Source organism: Calidris pugnax, unplaced genomic scaffold (assembly GCF_001431845.1).
Source record: "Calidris pugnax isolate Ruff unplaced genomic scaffold, ASM143184v1 scaffold147, whole genome shotgun sequence".
In the NCBI taxonomy this organism is placed as follows: Eukaryota; Metazoa; Chordata; class Aves; order Charadriiformes; family Scolopacidae; genus Calidris; species Calidris pugnax.
In genome coordinates this window covers 6,838,414-6,852,870 of record NW_015092359.1, presented here as the reverse complement: position 1 = coordinate 6,852,870, position 14,457 = coordinate 6,838,414, and the positions used below count along the sequence as shown (strand labels likewise).

The following is a 14,457-nucleotide window of genomic DNA, read 5'->3' as shown; positions in this document are numbered from 1 at the left end:
AGAAACGACAGCACACAACACATAGTGGCCTCATCTGGCATGTTCTTTGCAAGTTATCTCGAGAAATCAGAATAAAAACAGGAACATATGCAGTGAAGGATTATTAGGACGATTAAGAGAATGAAGACTGTATCACATTAAAGAAGACCAAAAGAGTTTAACTCTTATACCTTAGTGAAACAAAGGCTGGGAAGGGATAGTATTGCTTCCAAAAATACAACAGTAGGATAAGCATCAAAGAAGGAGAAAAAGGAATGTTGAAGGACCATGCTGGCACAATTAAAATTAGCCTAAACAGAAGTTGAATATAGCCTGAAAAGAAGGAAGTTTCTGGCCACCCCAGCAGTAACATTTAGATACAGCCCTGAAGTACAGTATAGGAAAAAATAAAGACAGAGTTTGATAAATTTAGTAAAAGGATCATAGAACATGACTGTCTACATTGACTAAGAAACCCTTTGGGCCTTTTCAAGTTAATGTTATTAGGATCAGTCCAGAATCAACAAACCTGAATGATGCTGGTTTCCTCTTACGCTGAGAGAATTCAAGGATGAGAAAGAACTTGAAAAGGTTTCTCTCTGAAAAAATTATAAATACCACTTCCTGGTGAAAAAATTGCATCTGGGATGCTAAAACTGTTTTCAAAGACAAGACAGATGTAGATAAGATGCAAGATTCTTAGCAGCCTTGCTAGGGAGAAGCTATGAGCCCAATACAATAAATAACGAACCAGAACAGATCTGGAAAGATTTCAAAGGAAACATCAGGATAAAATTTGCCTCTAAATTTGCTTTCACATGGATCACTTTGATTAATATATTAGAAATGTAATTGCAATACATGGCCATGCAAGCAGAATAATTCAATTTTCTTTAAAAAAAATGCTTTTTGAATTAATTGGTTAGTAATTGGGGGTGTCCCTGCTGACTGAGGGGGGGTCGGACTAGATGACCTTGAAGGTCCCTTCCGACCCAGATGATTCTATGATTCTATAATTCCAAATATAGGCTTATTAATTTCTAACAGAAAATAAAACCAAAAACATTTTGCACACATACAGGCATTTTTATACAGAACTGACAAAACAGTCTGGCTTTCCTTATGAAAAAAAGTATCTCATGGCAAAATACTTCTGGCATGTTCTTTTTGGGAAAGCCAGATAACTAGACTACTTCTGTATAAATAGTGTATGTCTTTTCAAATAAGGCAAAGACATATATTTTCCCATTCTTTGGCAACTTTCCTATGCATTTGTTTAAATGACTGAGTTTAAAAAACCTAAACAGGTCCATGAAATTTCATATTATTAGTCAATATTCCAGTCTTTTCTGTCATACATACGACAAGTGAGTTTATTTTTTGGAGCACATACTGATTACAGCCTCCCAAGAATCTTACTAGCATTTGCAGAAAAAGCCATGGCCGATGACAGAAGCTTTACCGCTGCTTTGTTTCATTGCACTGGCGGAACAATTCTCCACACAAAAATAAATCAAAGATATAAATCTCAAATGGATTCATATAAAACCAGGTTCTAATCAATCTTCTTATAAATGCAGGAATACAGAAAGAGATCATTCAAGACAGACAGTGTAGCGAACATGTTCTATCAGAACAGCAGCTACTTGTGGTCCTGCAGCTAGAATTTCTAACATGACATTACAAAAAGTCATGTGAGGTCCATTGAACAACTGTAATAAATAGTTTTGCATGCCTCTTAGCATTCCGATGAGAATGATGCTTTTTTCCTGTTCCTGTTTGAAGTGACAGGAAGTAGGCAGCTTTCCTAGTTCATACTCTTTTAAAGTTTAAAATGCAGGAAACCTGTATTAGTCTGGAGCCTTCTCTCAGCTGTGCTAGGGAAAATCTACAGCAATTCCCCTTAGCACTACAGAGGTTCTTTTCATTTAGACATGTCACTTAAATGTAAGAATATAATCAGGCCCACTAAATATTTTTATTTTAAAAACAATTTAGATTTATTCTATACAGTCACTTTTCAAAATAACTTGATAATCAAATACTAAGAAAAATTACACAATGAACAGCAATATAGAAACATTCCTGTCAATGCAAAAACTGTTAGGAAAATCCTTTTGTGTACTTTTTTATCTAAATGAAAAAATATATATATTTTGCTGGAATTCCTCACATGAAGCATTAGTAGGTAAAAATGCACAGTCTGAACTAGAATTCAAATTCTACATTCTCTAGTGCCCAAACATCTAAACGGATGTGTGATGTAGTGCAGTAAATACCTGTAATGTTAGCAAAAGCACATTTTATAGAATGGCTCCATGTCGAAGCTGAATTATCATGTTAACCAAGAGATGAATCTGGGATAATAAATCCAAAACCTTAGCATGGCTTATTAGCTTGAGAGCAGTACAATGCTAATCCCAGCTTTGCAGCTCTTTGTTTCAGAACTGGCTTGCATGCTACCAGAATGCAGGCAGTATCAATTTGTGCCTGTCTATAAAACTAAGTACACAAACCCAAGCAGACGAGACTATTCATGTGTTTTATAAACTGAAAGAAATAATACTACTAGTAATAATACTAATGTGTAGGAAACAGGGAGATAGCAGGGGTGTAGTGAACAACTGGTAGTTTTGTTAGTTTCACAGTTTGGATTTTAATAATGGTTAGAAAGAGATGAGGGGTGGCAGGAATAGGAGACCAGTACAAGTAAAAAGATAGAAAAGAAAGGGAAAAAGAAATTCCAACTGACCAGCAAGCTTCAAGGCAGAGGTGAATCATAACGTGGAATCTGAAGCAAAATAAATTAGAAGCTGTATGTATGGTAGGAGATTGATTTTCCCCATTGAAATATGGACAATGGTAGAATCTCCATAGTATGTTTCTGAAATAAGTTGACTAGTATTCCATAAAAACTGAAAAACTGTTTGGTTGCCTGGGGTTGATTTGAAAATATGCAATCAAATTATCCATATAAGATGAAAAGTAGTCATCATCCACCTGGCATAGGGTTGGAGAAAATGCTGATGGATGGGTTAGAAATTAGGATAGTAGGGTCAGGAAAAACCGTTAAGGAGGACATTAGGGGAATCAGAGCTTGGGAAACCAAGCTGTCATGAACCCCATCGTTGTTCAACAAGGGGCAGGACTTCAGGGCAAGGGCAGAACCACAATTTGAGGACTCAAGAGACTGCCATAATAAACCTTGGTCTCCCAAAAATCTCTCCGGTCCCTATAGGCAGCTTTGGCAATCAGGAAAATCTCTCTCTCTTTAATCACAGGTAAATATCAGTTTCAACGAGCAGTATCCATGCCCAGTTGAGATAAGACATAACAGCTGTTTGGGTATGGGAGTACATCCACTGTGAGAATCTTAGCTTAACCTCCAAACTTTAGAGTAAAGTCTTATTAAGCATATTAAAAAAGCTTAGGTTTTTTCAGAGGTTTATTAATTTGTCAAATTTTAACCAGGACAGGAAAAGAAACATCCTTGACTTTGTGACAAATGCCACAAATATATGTACAAAACTTCAAAGCTCTGCTGCAAAGGCTTGAGGTGCAAGTGCTACAACTTAACACCTGAAGGAGCTTTTTCATTGGGCTAAACCAGTGTATTTTAATTAATCTCATTTTCTGGCATTTTAATTGAATGGGTTTTAGATCAGATTTTCTAAACACTCATGGCTGAGTCAGACACCTGCTGTGTAAAACATTGGCCAAAAGTATGTAGGTTTTGGGTTTGCTGTGTATTATTAACAGATTATTATTCTCCATTTAGATACCTACACCTGCTGTTCAGGAACATAATGAGTTAGTACTTAAATCAGAGTATATAAATTCAGCACATTTTGAACACAAATTCCAATTACTGATTCATGAAGCCCAAATACGAGGGCTGAAGAGAAGAAGTAAGCTGCTGAGAGAAACACGGGGGAAAAAATTGTCTTGACAGAATCTTAACATAAGGCCAGAAAATAAATTACAAATATGTCAAATTGGCATTGGTCAAAAATTATGTGTATATGAATGAATAGATTAAAAAATAAATAAGATGTAGCCTTACCGTACAGATCGATCATCACTGCCTGTGACTGCTAAAGGCTTCTTTGGATGGACCGCCAAGGCCCAGAGTTCCCCTTCACAATGACCCTGCATAATCAGCATGGGTTTATCTCTCTCTCTTACTAGCACCTCAAATATTTCACTGTCCTGTGTCCCTGCTAAAATTCTGTCCGCTTTCCAACAGACACTTCGGATGGACAAACCTGATGGGACAGAATAATCTTAGATTAACGGCAATGACAAGACAAAGTGATAGTACAATGAATATCATTAAGACTTCAAGAGTTAATTTATAACAACTGTTATGCTTTGACACTAAAGTCATAATACATCACAGCTGATTAAATCTCAAAATAGTTCCTATAAATTATCTCCTTTTGACAGAAAAAGAGAAGGCTCAGTCCTGGGAACATGCTGAGTATCTAACAGTTTTGCTGCCAGTTTCTCAAGAGATCAAGCTCTTACGCTTTGCATACACCTTGGGAATTTACTTAAAAAACCAACAATTCAGTTTCACATGATTTGAAGATGTAAATTTTAGATTAAGCAAGGCTCCTGTGACTGAAGCCGGTTTTATTCCTTTTTTTCGTACTTTACTTTTTTACATGTTTAAATAAAACATTGAATGAAATTTTAATGGCAAATTTAAGTGGTTTGTGCCTATGTTATGACACTTCTCTATTTTTGTCCCAATTGATTATTACCAAAAAACCCCCCAAAAAACAACAAAAAAAAACCCTCCAACCCTAGAACCAAAAACCAACAGAATCTTGCTATGCATAAGTTTTACAGAACTTGATCTTGTAAAACAAATCTATCTGAACTTTTCAGCTGAGCAATTTGATAGCGTTGCCTGGTTGACTGCCTGCAGCATTTGTATTTTCTCTTCCAGTATACGAAAATCAAAGTTTGGATAATGGATCTAGATGTTGCCAGATCCAAATTAATAAAAAATCCATTTGTCATGTAGTCAAGGTCAACTACATCATCATTTTAACATTTTTTGGAACTGAACACACAATGCAATTAACTTCTGGTCACATAAAATACATTGTAGGCATTTTGTGTCATCTCCTGAGAAGGGCAAATTAATCTTCACTTATTGTTTTGTCCATTTCCAGTACCTTTTAATTTTGACAATGTAATTTTGTAACTTAGCTAAATTTCTAGTGAAGCTTTGACTTACATCTTCTTGATAAACACCAAATGCCATACAAGGAATGAAGTTCAGACGTTAAGTGGAAAATGGGTACTGCTAAGTTTTTGTATACAAAGTACATTTTTGGATGTGAGATAGGTAACGTTTTCTATGATGTACTGCGCATAAAGATAAGCCATTATCAGATTTTAGTAATATCCATGTATATCCAAAGATAAAAGCCAAGCCTATGATCAGATTACTGGTGATGCATCTCATTTAAAAAGTGTTTAGTAGTCTTCAGTACAGGATGACTGATGAACAGGTATATACAGGAGGTCAGGGGAAGTCATCCTGGCACCCTAGAAAGACATTTTAAGTTTGAAAGCTGATCCCTTTGCAAACTGCTTTGGAAAAAGAATTGTAATGGAGGGACAGAAGGTCACAGGTAAGCAGTTAAGGCTACTACCACTTCTTGAAGCTACATATATGCCTAAACTAATTACTGCCATTGACATAACTGAAAATGAAACAAAAATTCCAGTGTCTGATAGTAGCAACACTTAATGGGAGTGATCATCAGCGGATGACATATGAAACAGAAATGGCAGAAAAAGTGACATAGCAGGAACATTGTAGGCAAGAATTGTATCACATTGAAGAAACACAGAGAGAGAAGAAACCCTTAAACAGGAAGAAGATACAAATTTTAAAAAATTATGACAGGGTACAATTGCATGCTTGCGTTTTATGACCTGCACTTATCTCCAAGGTCCTAATTTTTTACAGTTGCAATAAGACCAGCAGTTACACCACACTTTTCACAGATCCATCGTGGTGTCTTTTTAGTTAGCCTCAGTGATTACGCTCATGGGCATAACATCTTTATCTAAGCTTTGATAAAATTTTGCAGACTTGCTTAAGTGAATTTCTTGCCATTAAAGCAGGCAATGTCTTTATTTTGAAAAACATACATAAGCCTGAAGGATTTAAATGCTCTGAAGACAAGATTTGGACAGTGTTCTAGTTTTAGTTTTTAGAAATCAATTAATTTATCAATTTTAAAAAAATTGTTATAATTTACATACAAGTCGAAACAGCAACTCAATTCACTTTCTGCAAATGAATTTTTTTACTGCTTTTGCCAAGTAAGAGGATAGCAAAAATCTCTATTAACTGTCTATATATATCTGCTGTTACAGTGCCTGGTTCTACTCCTGCTGCTCTCACCTATATATTGTGTATTCTGTAGCATTTAAGAGATGGTAGAAATAATGGCATCACTCCACAGCATGTCTAATGAGAATTCACCTTCAATAAACCCTTCCTTGGTTTAACTTCCATCATGACCAAAATCTCTTCTTAAGCAACCTATAGAAGGACAGCTAGGTGCTTTCCACAGAAAATGTGCTATAAGAAGATGCCTTTATGAATATTACAGCTCTGGAACGTTACAATTATACATTATATAATTTTTAAAGTGGCATTTTTCCACAGAAGATAACTACGGTCAATTAAAAGTAACTGAAGTCAGATAAAGTCTGTTTTGCAATGAGAGTGGACACATCCCATGCAGCAGTAAGAGCAAAAAAACATTGCTTCTGTTCTGCTCTCACAAATATGTGGGATAAAGCTCCCTCCCAGAATAACTTTATAAAGAACTAAGAAATTTGAAGATGCATGATTTGTGCGTGAGTACTGCTTTCTCTGTGTTGCCCAACATATATGTTATTCTGAATTTTATTAGGAATGGGCTTCCTGCAAGACTGGTATTAGCAAGAATGATCTAACCCACATGTACAGGCTTATTTCTCCACAATTTTTAGAAAGTCTTTCTAAATTGATCAGAACTGCTGTAAATGATCATAAAGTTATTGCTTTCTAGAGATTAATTTTAAACATTGTGATTCTGGCCACAAAAAACTACATAAAGCCAGAACTACAGAGCAAAGGGACTACTGGTTGGGTGTATTTGACAACTTTTTTGAGGGCTAAATTCCATAAGCTTACATTACAGTAAGGAATACTGGTGGAGCAGCATTCATCTAAGCCTGCTGGCAGTTTACTTGTTGGATGAGCCCAGATATAGCAAATCTATGCATTTTACAAGTATTAGAACCATCAGTTGATCTGGTTTAAGTAAGTTGAACTATAAGCAGAACAAGCTTGTTAATAGAACACAGGCCAAAATATCCATCATCGAGAAAGAAAATTTTATCCTTCTTAGTCGCCTCTTGACTATTCCAGTGGTAATTTTAGTATGAAAACTAGGTCTACAAACATAATTTAAGAAGCAGGGAAAAGTAACACTAACCATTACAAAGTTGGCTGCCAAAAAGCCTACTTCAAACGAGCAAACAGATTAGGATTGCACATTACTGTCAATCCAAATGGATGTGTAGAATTCTCAGAAGATTAAGATCTTGATATAGTGTGCATTATGATCTATAGAGATTATAAGTGCTCTGAGAATCTAATCATAAAAAAAAAAGTGATGACTAAGCTCATAGGAAGCACAACTAGATTCTACACATATGATGGTCAAGAATTTGATAGCATTCTCTCTATTAAATATGCCAAGTGTTAACATTCCAAATTAACCTAATGGAGTGCTCGGGTGCTCAGCATCTTTGAATATCAGGTTCCAGAAATCTCAATTAATTAAATTAATTGCAATTATTTAAGTTAAAGATCGGCTAACCTAATTCTATTATCTCGCTTTTAATTACCTTTTATTTATTTGCATGGTGGGGAGCAGCAACTACAAGCATCCCTCTGTTTATACTACGAAACATGGAAATCGCTTCAGAGATTTACATCGTCAGAGAAAAAAGGGGATACAGTTCTCAAAAGTATACACAGAAAAAACCCAGCAGTACGCAAAGACATTTATGCTTCAAATTAAATTGTGTCATAATCCATTATCGAGGTTTGTGAAAAAAAAATAATTAATAGCTCATTACCTTTGTATCCTTGTTCAGTCTCCCTGAGATCAATTTTAGTAATTGGTTTGAAATCAGTGTCCCATAACCGAATGCAACCATCTCTCCCTCCGGTGGCAAAACCTTCCTCACAAGCATACATACTAAAAATTCCAGCCTGTTAACCAATAGTATAACAAGTTTTAAAGTTCTTTACAATCAATTTAAACACACAAAGGAAATGTTTTTGAACAGACTCTTGTTAAAGGCTAGAAACTGCTAGGCAGTAAAATGTTGTCCATCCAGAAAGCAAACCAGCAAGCACAGGGGGATACTTTTATTTCAAGCGCTCCCACTTTAGTAATTTATGTAGATATTTTTGTACAAATAGCAGTGATACAGCCTATTTGCAGAACTTTAAATTTGATTTAGCTGATATTACTATAAGGATTATTAAATAAATAATGGAACACTTAAAATAAACAGTTATCCAGAATAAACAAAAACAAGCAAACAAACAATGCAAATATTCTTACAGGTGCGGAGATGATTGAGACATTCTTTCATGAATTCAGTTCAGACATCGTTTGGAATCTGACAGGAACTGAAAGAGTGTCAATTCATTCTCTTCGTTGACAGACAAATTTGTATTACAGTTTGAATTTCTTCTTCATTTTTGAAAATGCCTCATTATTGATGACTGTGCTGCACTACAATGGAATGCCTGCTGATTTAGTATTTTATTAGAAAAACCTCTCAGTTAAGAGACAAGTTGAACTGCATGGAAATTAACACAATGAAGAGAAGATCTCTGTTTTAAAAGTGGCCTTGTTCGATGTCTTAATAAATTAATATTTCTAATAATTAATTATATAGAGATTAGAAATTGGGCAAGAGAATGCATATGAGCCATGGTAAACCCCGTAATTTATAAGGATGAAACAGAAGACATTATATAAAAAGAGATTGCATTTGATCATTCTAATGAATCTAAATGAAATTCTGCAAACAAAATTCTGCAAAGACAATACAGGGGTTTATTGTTTTCCTAAGACATTTCCATGTTATTGCAGCTACATATAACCACAACCTGCTAATTACACAGTAGTTCTGCAGGTAAGATATCCCACTGACTTCAGTCTGACTGTTTCATAAATTAGGGATTACTTGTATAAATAACGATTACTCTCTGGAACACCTAGAACTAATTTGAAAAGCTACTATGAATCTTGATGCACTGCCAACATAGCTAACAGAAAAAAAAAATTGTTAGGTTTGCAGAATTCTTTCTAGAAATCTGGTAGAAGAAAACTATAGAGACAACTGTTAGATTTCATATCAGTCTTCTAAGAAAAATACTCATTTCCTTTTGTTCAAAAACCCATGCTAGAATGCCATTAGCCACAATCATAGTCAAAACAGGAGCAGTTTTCAAATACATTTGAAAAAAAGACATAAAAATCCTACTGTACCTTTACTGCAGCAACAACAGAGACATAAATTTGTATTAGACTGTTTAGAAATTTAACATGATTCTATACATCGCCTTTCTCCCTGTAATTAGAAGTGCTCCAGTGTATTGGGGGGGACGGGGAGGGGTGGGTGTGTTATGAAGCCAAATGGAGTAAACTGTCTTTGGAATATGGTCAGAGTGCAATTCACAGATTAAACAGCTTTACTCCATATTGAAGCTTTTATGAAGAGTCAGTCTTCAACGTTGGGACTTTAGTGGTAAAATTCTATTTAAAAGATCATTTGGTTACCAACCATTTTTAAGTAAACTGAAGTTTTTAAGTTAACTGAAGCTACTCAATCTGTCAAACTTTAGAATTAGAAATTTCGCTTTAGATTTGTTCTTGGTTAAATCAATGTTCTGTCAGTATCAGTTCAGCAGCTAGCATTTGCTGACAACTTATAAACAAAGTATACAATTACATAGAAATTCTTAGCTGATGAACAGTCTTAGACATTCTTCTGACCTGAAACAGAAGAAAATCTTTGTACATAAGTCTTCAAGAAGTTTTTCAATTCAATGAACAATTCATTTCAGAAATTGACATTAAAAACACAACTTACACTATGTGCTCCTTGAATTGTGCGGACTAAGTTTAGCCCTTTCCAAACATAGATGTCTCCATTTAAAGCACCAGAATACGTGATATCTTCTTTTGCACATGCTAAACAAAGGATAGTTTGGAGATCTCCTGTTTTACCAAATATTCCTCTCTTTGCTGTCAGTGCATTTCCACACAATGTCCAAAACTGTGGAATGTAAACAGCGTATTAGGAAAAACTTCTGCAGAATTTCTGGGTTTTCATATCAGTGTGCACATCTCACAGATGTACATCCTTACAAAACAGTGTTTGGACGGACACTTAAATGACTCCTGTTTGTCGTATCGGAATTGCCATTACTCCAAAACCTGGCCACTTACCAAGGAAACCCCCACACAAATGCAGTTAAGGCTAAGAACAAAACAAAATGATCAAACTGTTTGAGAAAGTAAGGCACAGTTTTGATTCCCTATTGCTACACTACCCTTTCTCACTATCTTTTATTATGCTTTGCTGGGTGACATCTATCAATGTGAATGAACACATTTTAAAGCCAGGACCATCCCATTTTTCTTGTCTGCAAAACTTAAAATACAGCTACAGTTTGAAGTAATAAAATACTTATCTAAGAGCTTACATGCCTGGAGTAGACATTTCTGCCTTTTTCCAGTGCATTGAAAGAGATACACCCCTCAAATATAGATACATTTACTGCAAAACCATCTGTTGGATGGAGACTGCAAACCCTTATACGTGAAACTCCCTGACTATGAGTGTAGCAGGTTCTCTAAGTGTGAAATGGTGACTGTCATGACTTCTACACATACACAGTAACATTCTGCAAAAAACAATGTAAGACTGACTGGGGAAGAGCAAATAGTCAATAAAATACAGTTTGTCTTAGAAGGGTGTCTTTAGTGGTTGGCTACAAATAACATACTCTTTCTTTTTGAATCAGCTTGCCTTTTTTTTTTTAAACAATATTGTATCAAGCAGAGAGGACAGTCAGTGTATTCAGTTTCCTCTCAAGGATCAGAGCTTCCAGGGAAGGCAGAAGGAAGAAGATTTTAATTAGGTGCATAAGAGAAAAGTGCTGAAACATCGAGGATGTTTTGGACAAATGCAGAAACAAAACAGTAAATCTATGTGGTGTAGCATAGTCCTGGACGGATTTGCCAGCTCAGGTCTTTATTAGCTGAGGCACCTATGGTCCATTGCACACTAGAAAGATACTTTCAGAGGTTGGACATTGAAGTGTCCGACAGAGATGCATAATGTACCTCAGTACAATGTACCTCAGCATAATGTATCTCAGTACCACTTTATATGCTTACAACTTTTCATGGCTCTAAGCTGTAATTTAAAGGTCTTTCTCTTTGTACTTACAATTTCTCTGCTTTGTACTTAAAATTCCTATAAAGCTGTATTCCAGAAAATTCTTGGATCAAGGATTTTTATTTCAGATCCTTCTCTATTGCTAATCCAATTAAATTTTCCCATTACCTCTTAACATAAGACAATTTACAAGACGACAGTGGGAATACTTCCCCTATGACTTTAATGCTGTGAATAAAACATACATTCTCCTTCTGGTTAGCAATAAAAAGGCAAGAAAGCAGGTAGCAGTGTTAGGAAATGGGTGAAGGGAGGATCCTGAGCTCAGTGTGAGATTCTTTAGCTCCTGGGCTATACCACAGCTTCTAATATCTGCTCAGCCAAATGAGCCAAATGGAACTGAAATGCTAAAGGAATAAATGGCATTATTCCCAAGTATTAGTCTCAATGCTCAAAGTGATACAATTACTTTAGAGCTGTTCTTTTCCTTTGTTGCAAGTTAAAGTAATTATCACATTCCCTCAGCCTTCTAACGAATGGCAAGTATATAGACTGCTGTTTGAGCATCACTAGAGGGAATATTTAATCATTTCCCCCCCACTTTTTTTTTTGGCATGCTTATATCTATATGTATTTACTTTGCCTGGTACTATGCACGTTCAGGGTAATTATGACCATTTTAAACAGAACACAGGTGCCAAACAAAGACAGGTTTTGGAAAGCAGCTTGCAGAATACAACAGATGGTATCACTTCTGCCAAAACCACCCACAGTTTGAAAGCAGTGGTGGTTTTAAGGGCACACGCTTCTCAGTAGCCAGAACTAGAGATATTAACTGGTTTCCTAAACTAGTTAAAGCTCTTCCCACCCCAGTCATGTGAAATAATTGCCATCTGTTAGGAATGCTTTTGATGAGACAGGAGAAAAACAGAGACCTGCAGGGAATATTGGCAAGCAGAATTTCTTTCTAAGCTTTTTACAGGCATGAGACTGTTTTGTCCTAAGCTTACAGGATATATCTAGGTTCGTATATAAATCATGTCCGGAAATGGTGACTTGGAGGGAGCAAATAGTGGGGCCTTAGAGTTTTCATCTTTTAATCTCTGCAGCTCTTGCATACCTTCTCTGTGGTATTCCTACAAGTGCTGGTAGCATGACAAGCCAAAAAGCAGTTCATTCAACGTATATTTTTAATTTAGTTCTTCCTATACCTGTTCAGTGACCCTTTGTGATGTTTGATGAGAGAAATCGCTTAAGGCTGAGATAATTTTGAAGCAATTTGGGTGTAATAAAGAAGTCAGAGAACTCCAAAATTACAAGTGTATAATGACAAAAATTGCACCAAATGATCTCCCCACTTTGCTTGTTAAGTGGATCTACCCCTCAGTCACTGATGAATGTCTAAATTGGCTTCAAATAAAAAGTTTTGCAAAAATATTCACAAAGAAAGAAAAACATAAACTGTCTTGTATTTAAAGCTCTCATCACATAATAAGGAAAAAAAATTACTTTGTGACATTTATTTCAACAAGTAAATAATAAAAGCTATTTACCTTTATGTGTTTTACTCCACAGCTGACTATTCTATTTGGTTGATATTGATCCCAGGAAATATCAAATATCTGTTAAGAAATAAAGTAAGCTGGTATTTGAAATTATACACCTAGGCTCAGTTTGCTTTTACCAATTTTTAGACATCATTTCTGTTGCATCGTACTACTAAAAATGAAAGAATACTATTTAGGTAAATTTTGAACTCTCTTTAAGCAAAGATGAAGGCAAATATGCTGGCTTCCTCACATAGGTCTGTCAACACACCTCATTCCTGCCTTCACACTACCAATCTATTCTAGCTCCAAGATATTACTGAATAAACAGTACTTACTGTCTCAAATAAAATGGTGTAAGCTAATGTTCCTCAAGTTTAGGAAAGAAAGATTGGTACATTAATCTTTATTCATTATTTTAGGTAAAATTTTATTTGTATGTAACATTTTATTTGCATGTAATTTAGCCTGATTACTAGAAGACCTCAGTGACAAAATTGGTCAATATGATTCATCTGACCTAATCTACAAAGTTAAAACTGAATTTTTCATTTTGACAAAACTTACAGTGTATTCTATGACTATGTGATTATGCCAAATGGAAAATATTGTATAAAGTTTGGAAACAAAAACTTTGTATTTTGGCCCAGATTTTCAACAATATGTTATTTTTAGATTTTTCACCTCTGGCAATCAGCTTTTCAATGTCCAAACTGAGAACCAATGAAGTTAACACAATCATTGGTTGCTTCAGGAAACATATGTCTGTAGAGAAAGGCAATGAGACTTTTCGCTGCATTTAGCTCGTCAGCTCTTAAATATAAATCACAAGAGAATTTCAAACAGTTTACAGGAACATCTTATCTTAAGCCTACTCGTAATTCATTTTATACAATAGGAAGCACTGCCTTCCTACAAAATATTTATGTTTTTTATAAACATCAGGATTTACAGTAGTTCAAGCATTATTTTGGTTAAGTTTTGTTAAAATACACAAGATATTTCACCTTCAGAAATGCTTTATGACTCCTGCACACTAAATCATTAGAATTTGTGTGCTAATTAGATATGCATTTTTTCCCACTCCCTCTTCAGTGCAAAATCTCCTTTTTCTGGTTGTGAAAGTCACCTTGGTCTAAGGTTTCAGTACTTCTTGCCTGTCCTGGAGTCTTCTGCTAACTCAGAACCTGATCTTGTACGAACTGAGGTCAGTAGCAAAACATCCCCTGACGTAACTTGAAAGTGAATCTGTTCTGAAATTCAAATAAGGACTAAGATTCTGTTGTGTTGGGAACACTGTAAATAAAAATGAAGTGCCACATTTATTCAGATGACACACAAGGTGCAGATAGACTGTATGTACGCACAAACTGTAAGGAAGGGCTTAGCCTGTTGCTTTGCACATATAAGTACTCCATCA

At 35.4% G+C, this 14,457-nt stretch overlaps 1 protein-coding gene across 1 annotated transcript in view; it reads right to left on the bottom strand.

Annotated features, from left to right (window-relative positions):
* The window catches only part of EML6 (echinoderm microtubule associated protein like 6), a 132,965-nt gene that overhangs the window by 72,570 nt on the left and 45,938 nt on the right, over window positions 1–14,457 (bottom strand). The window contains exons 4-7 of the mRNA XM_014962408.1: window positions 13,044–13,112; window positions 10,177–10,362; window positions 8,143–8,278; window positions 4,043–4,244 (exon numbers count right to left, since the gene is read on the bottom strand). Of these exons, the coding sequence (XP_014817894.1) occupies window positions 4,043–4,244; window positions 8,143–8,278; window positions 10,177–10,362; window positions 13,044–13,112 (593 nt within the window). The remainder of the gene's footprint in view (window positions 1–4,042; window positions 4,245–8,142; window positions 8,279–10,176; window positions 10,363–13,043; window positions 13,113–14,457) is intronic.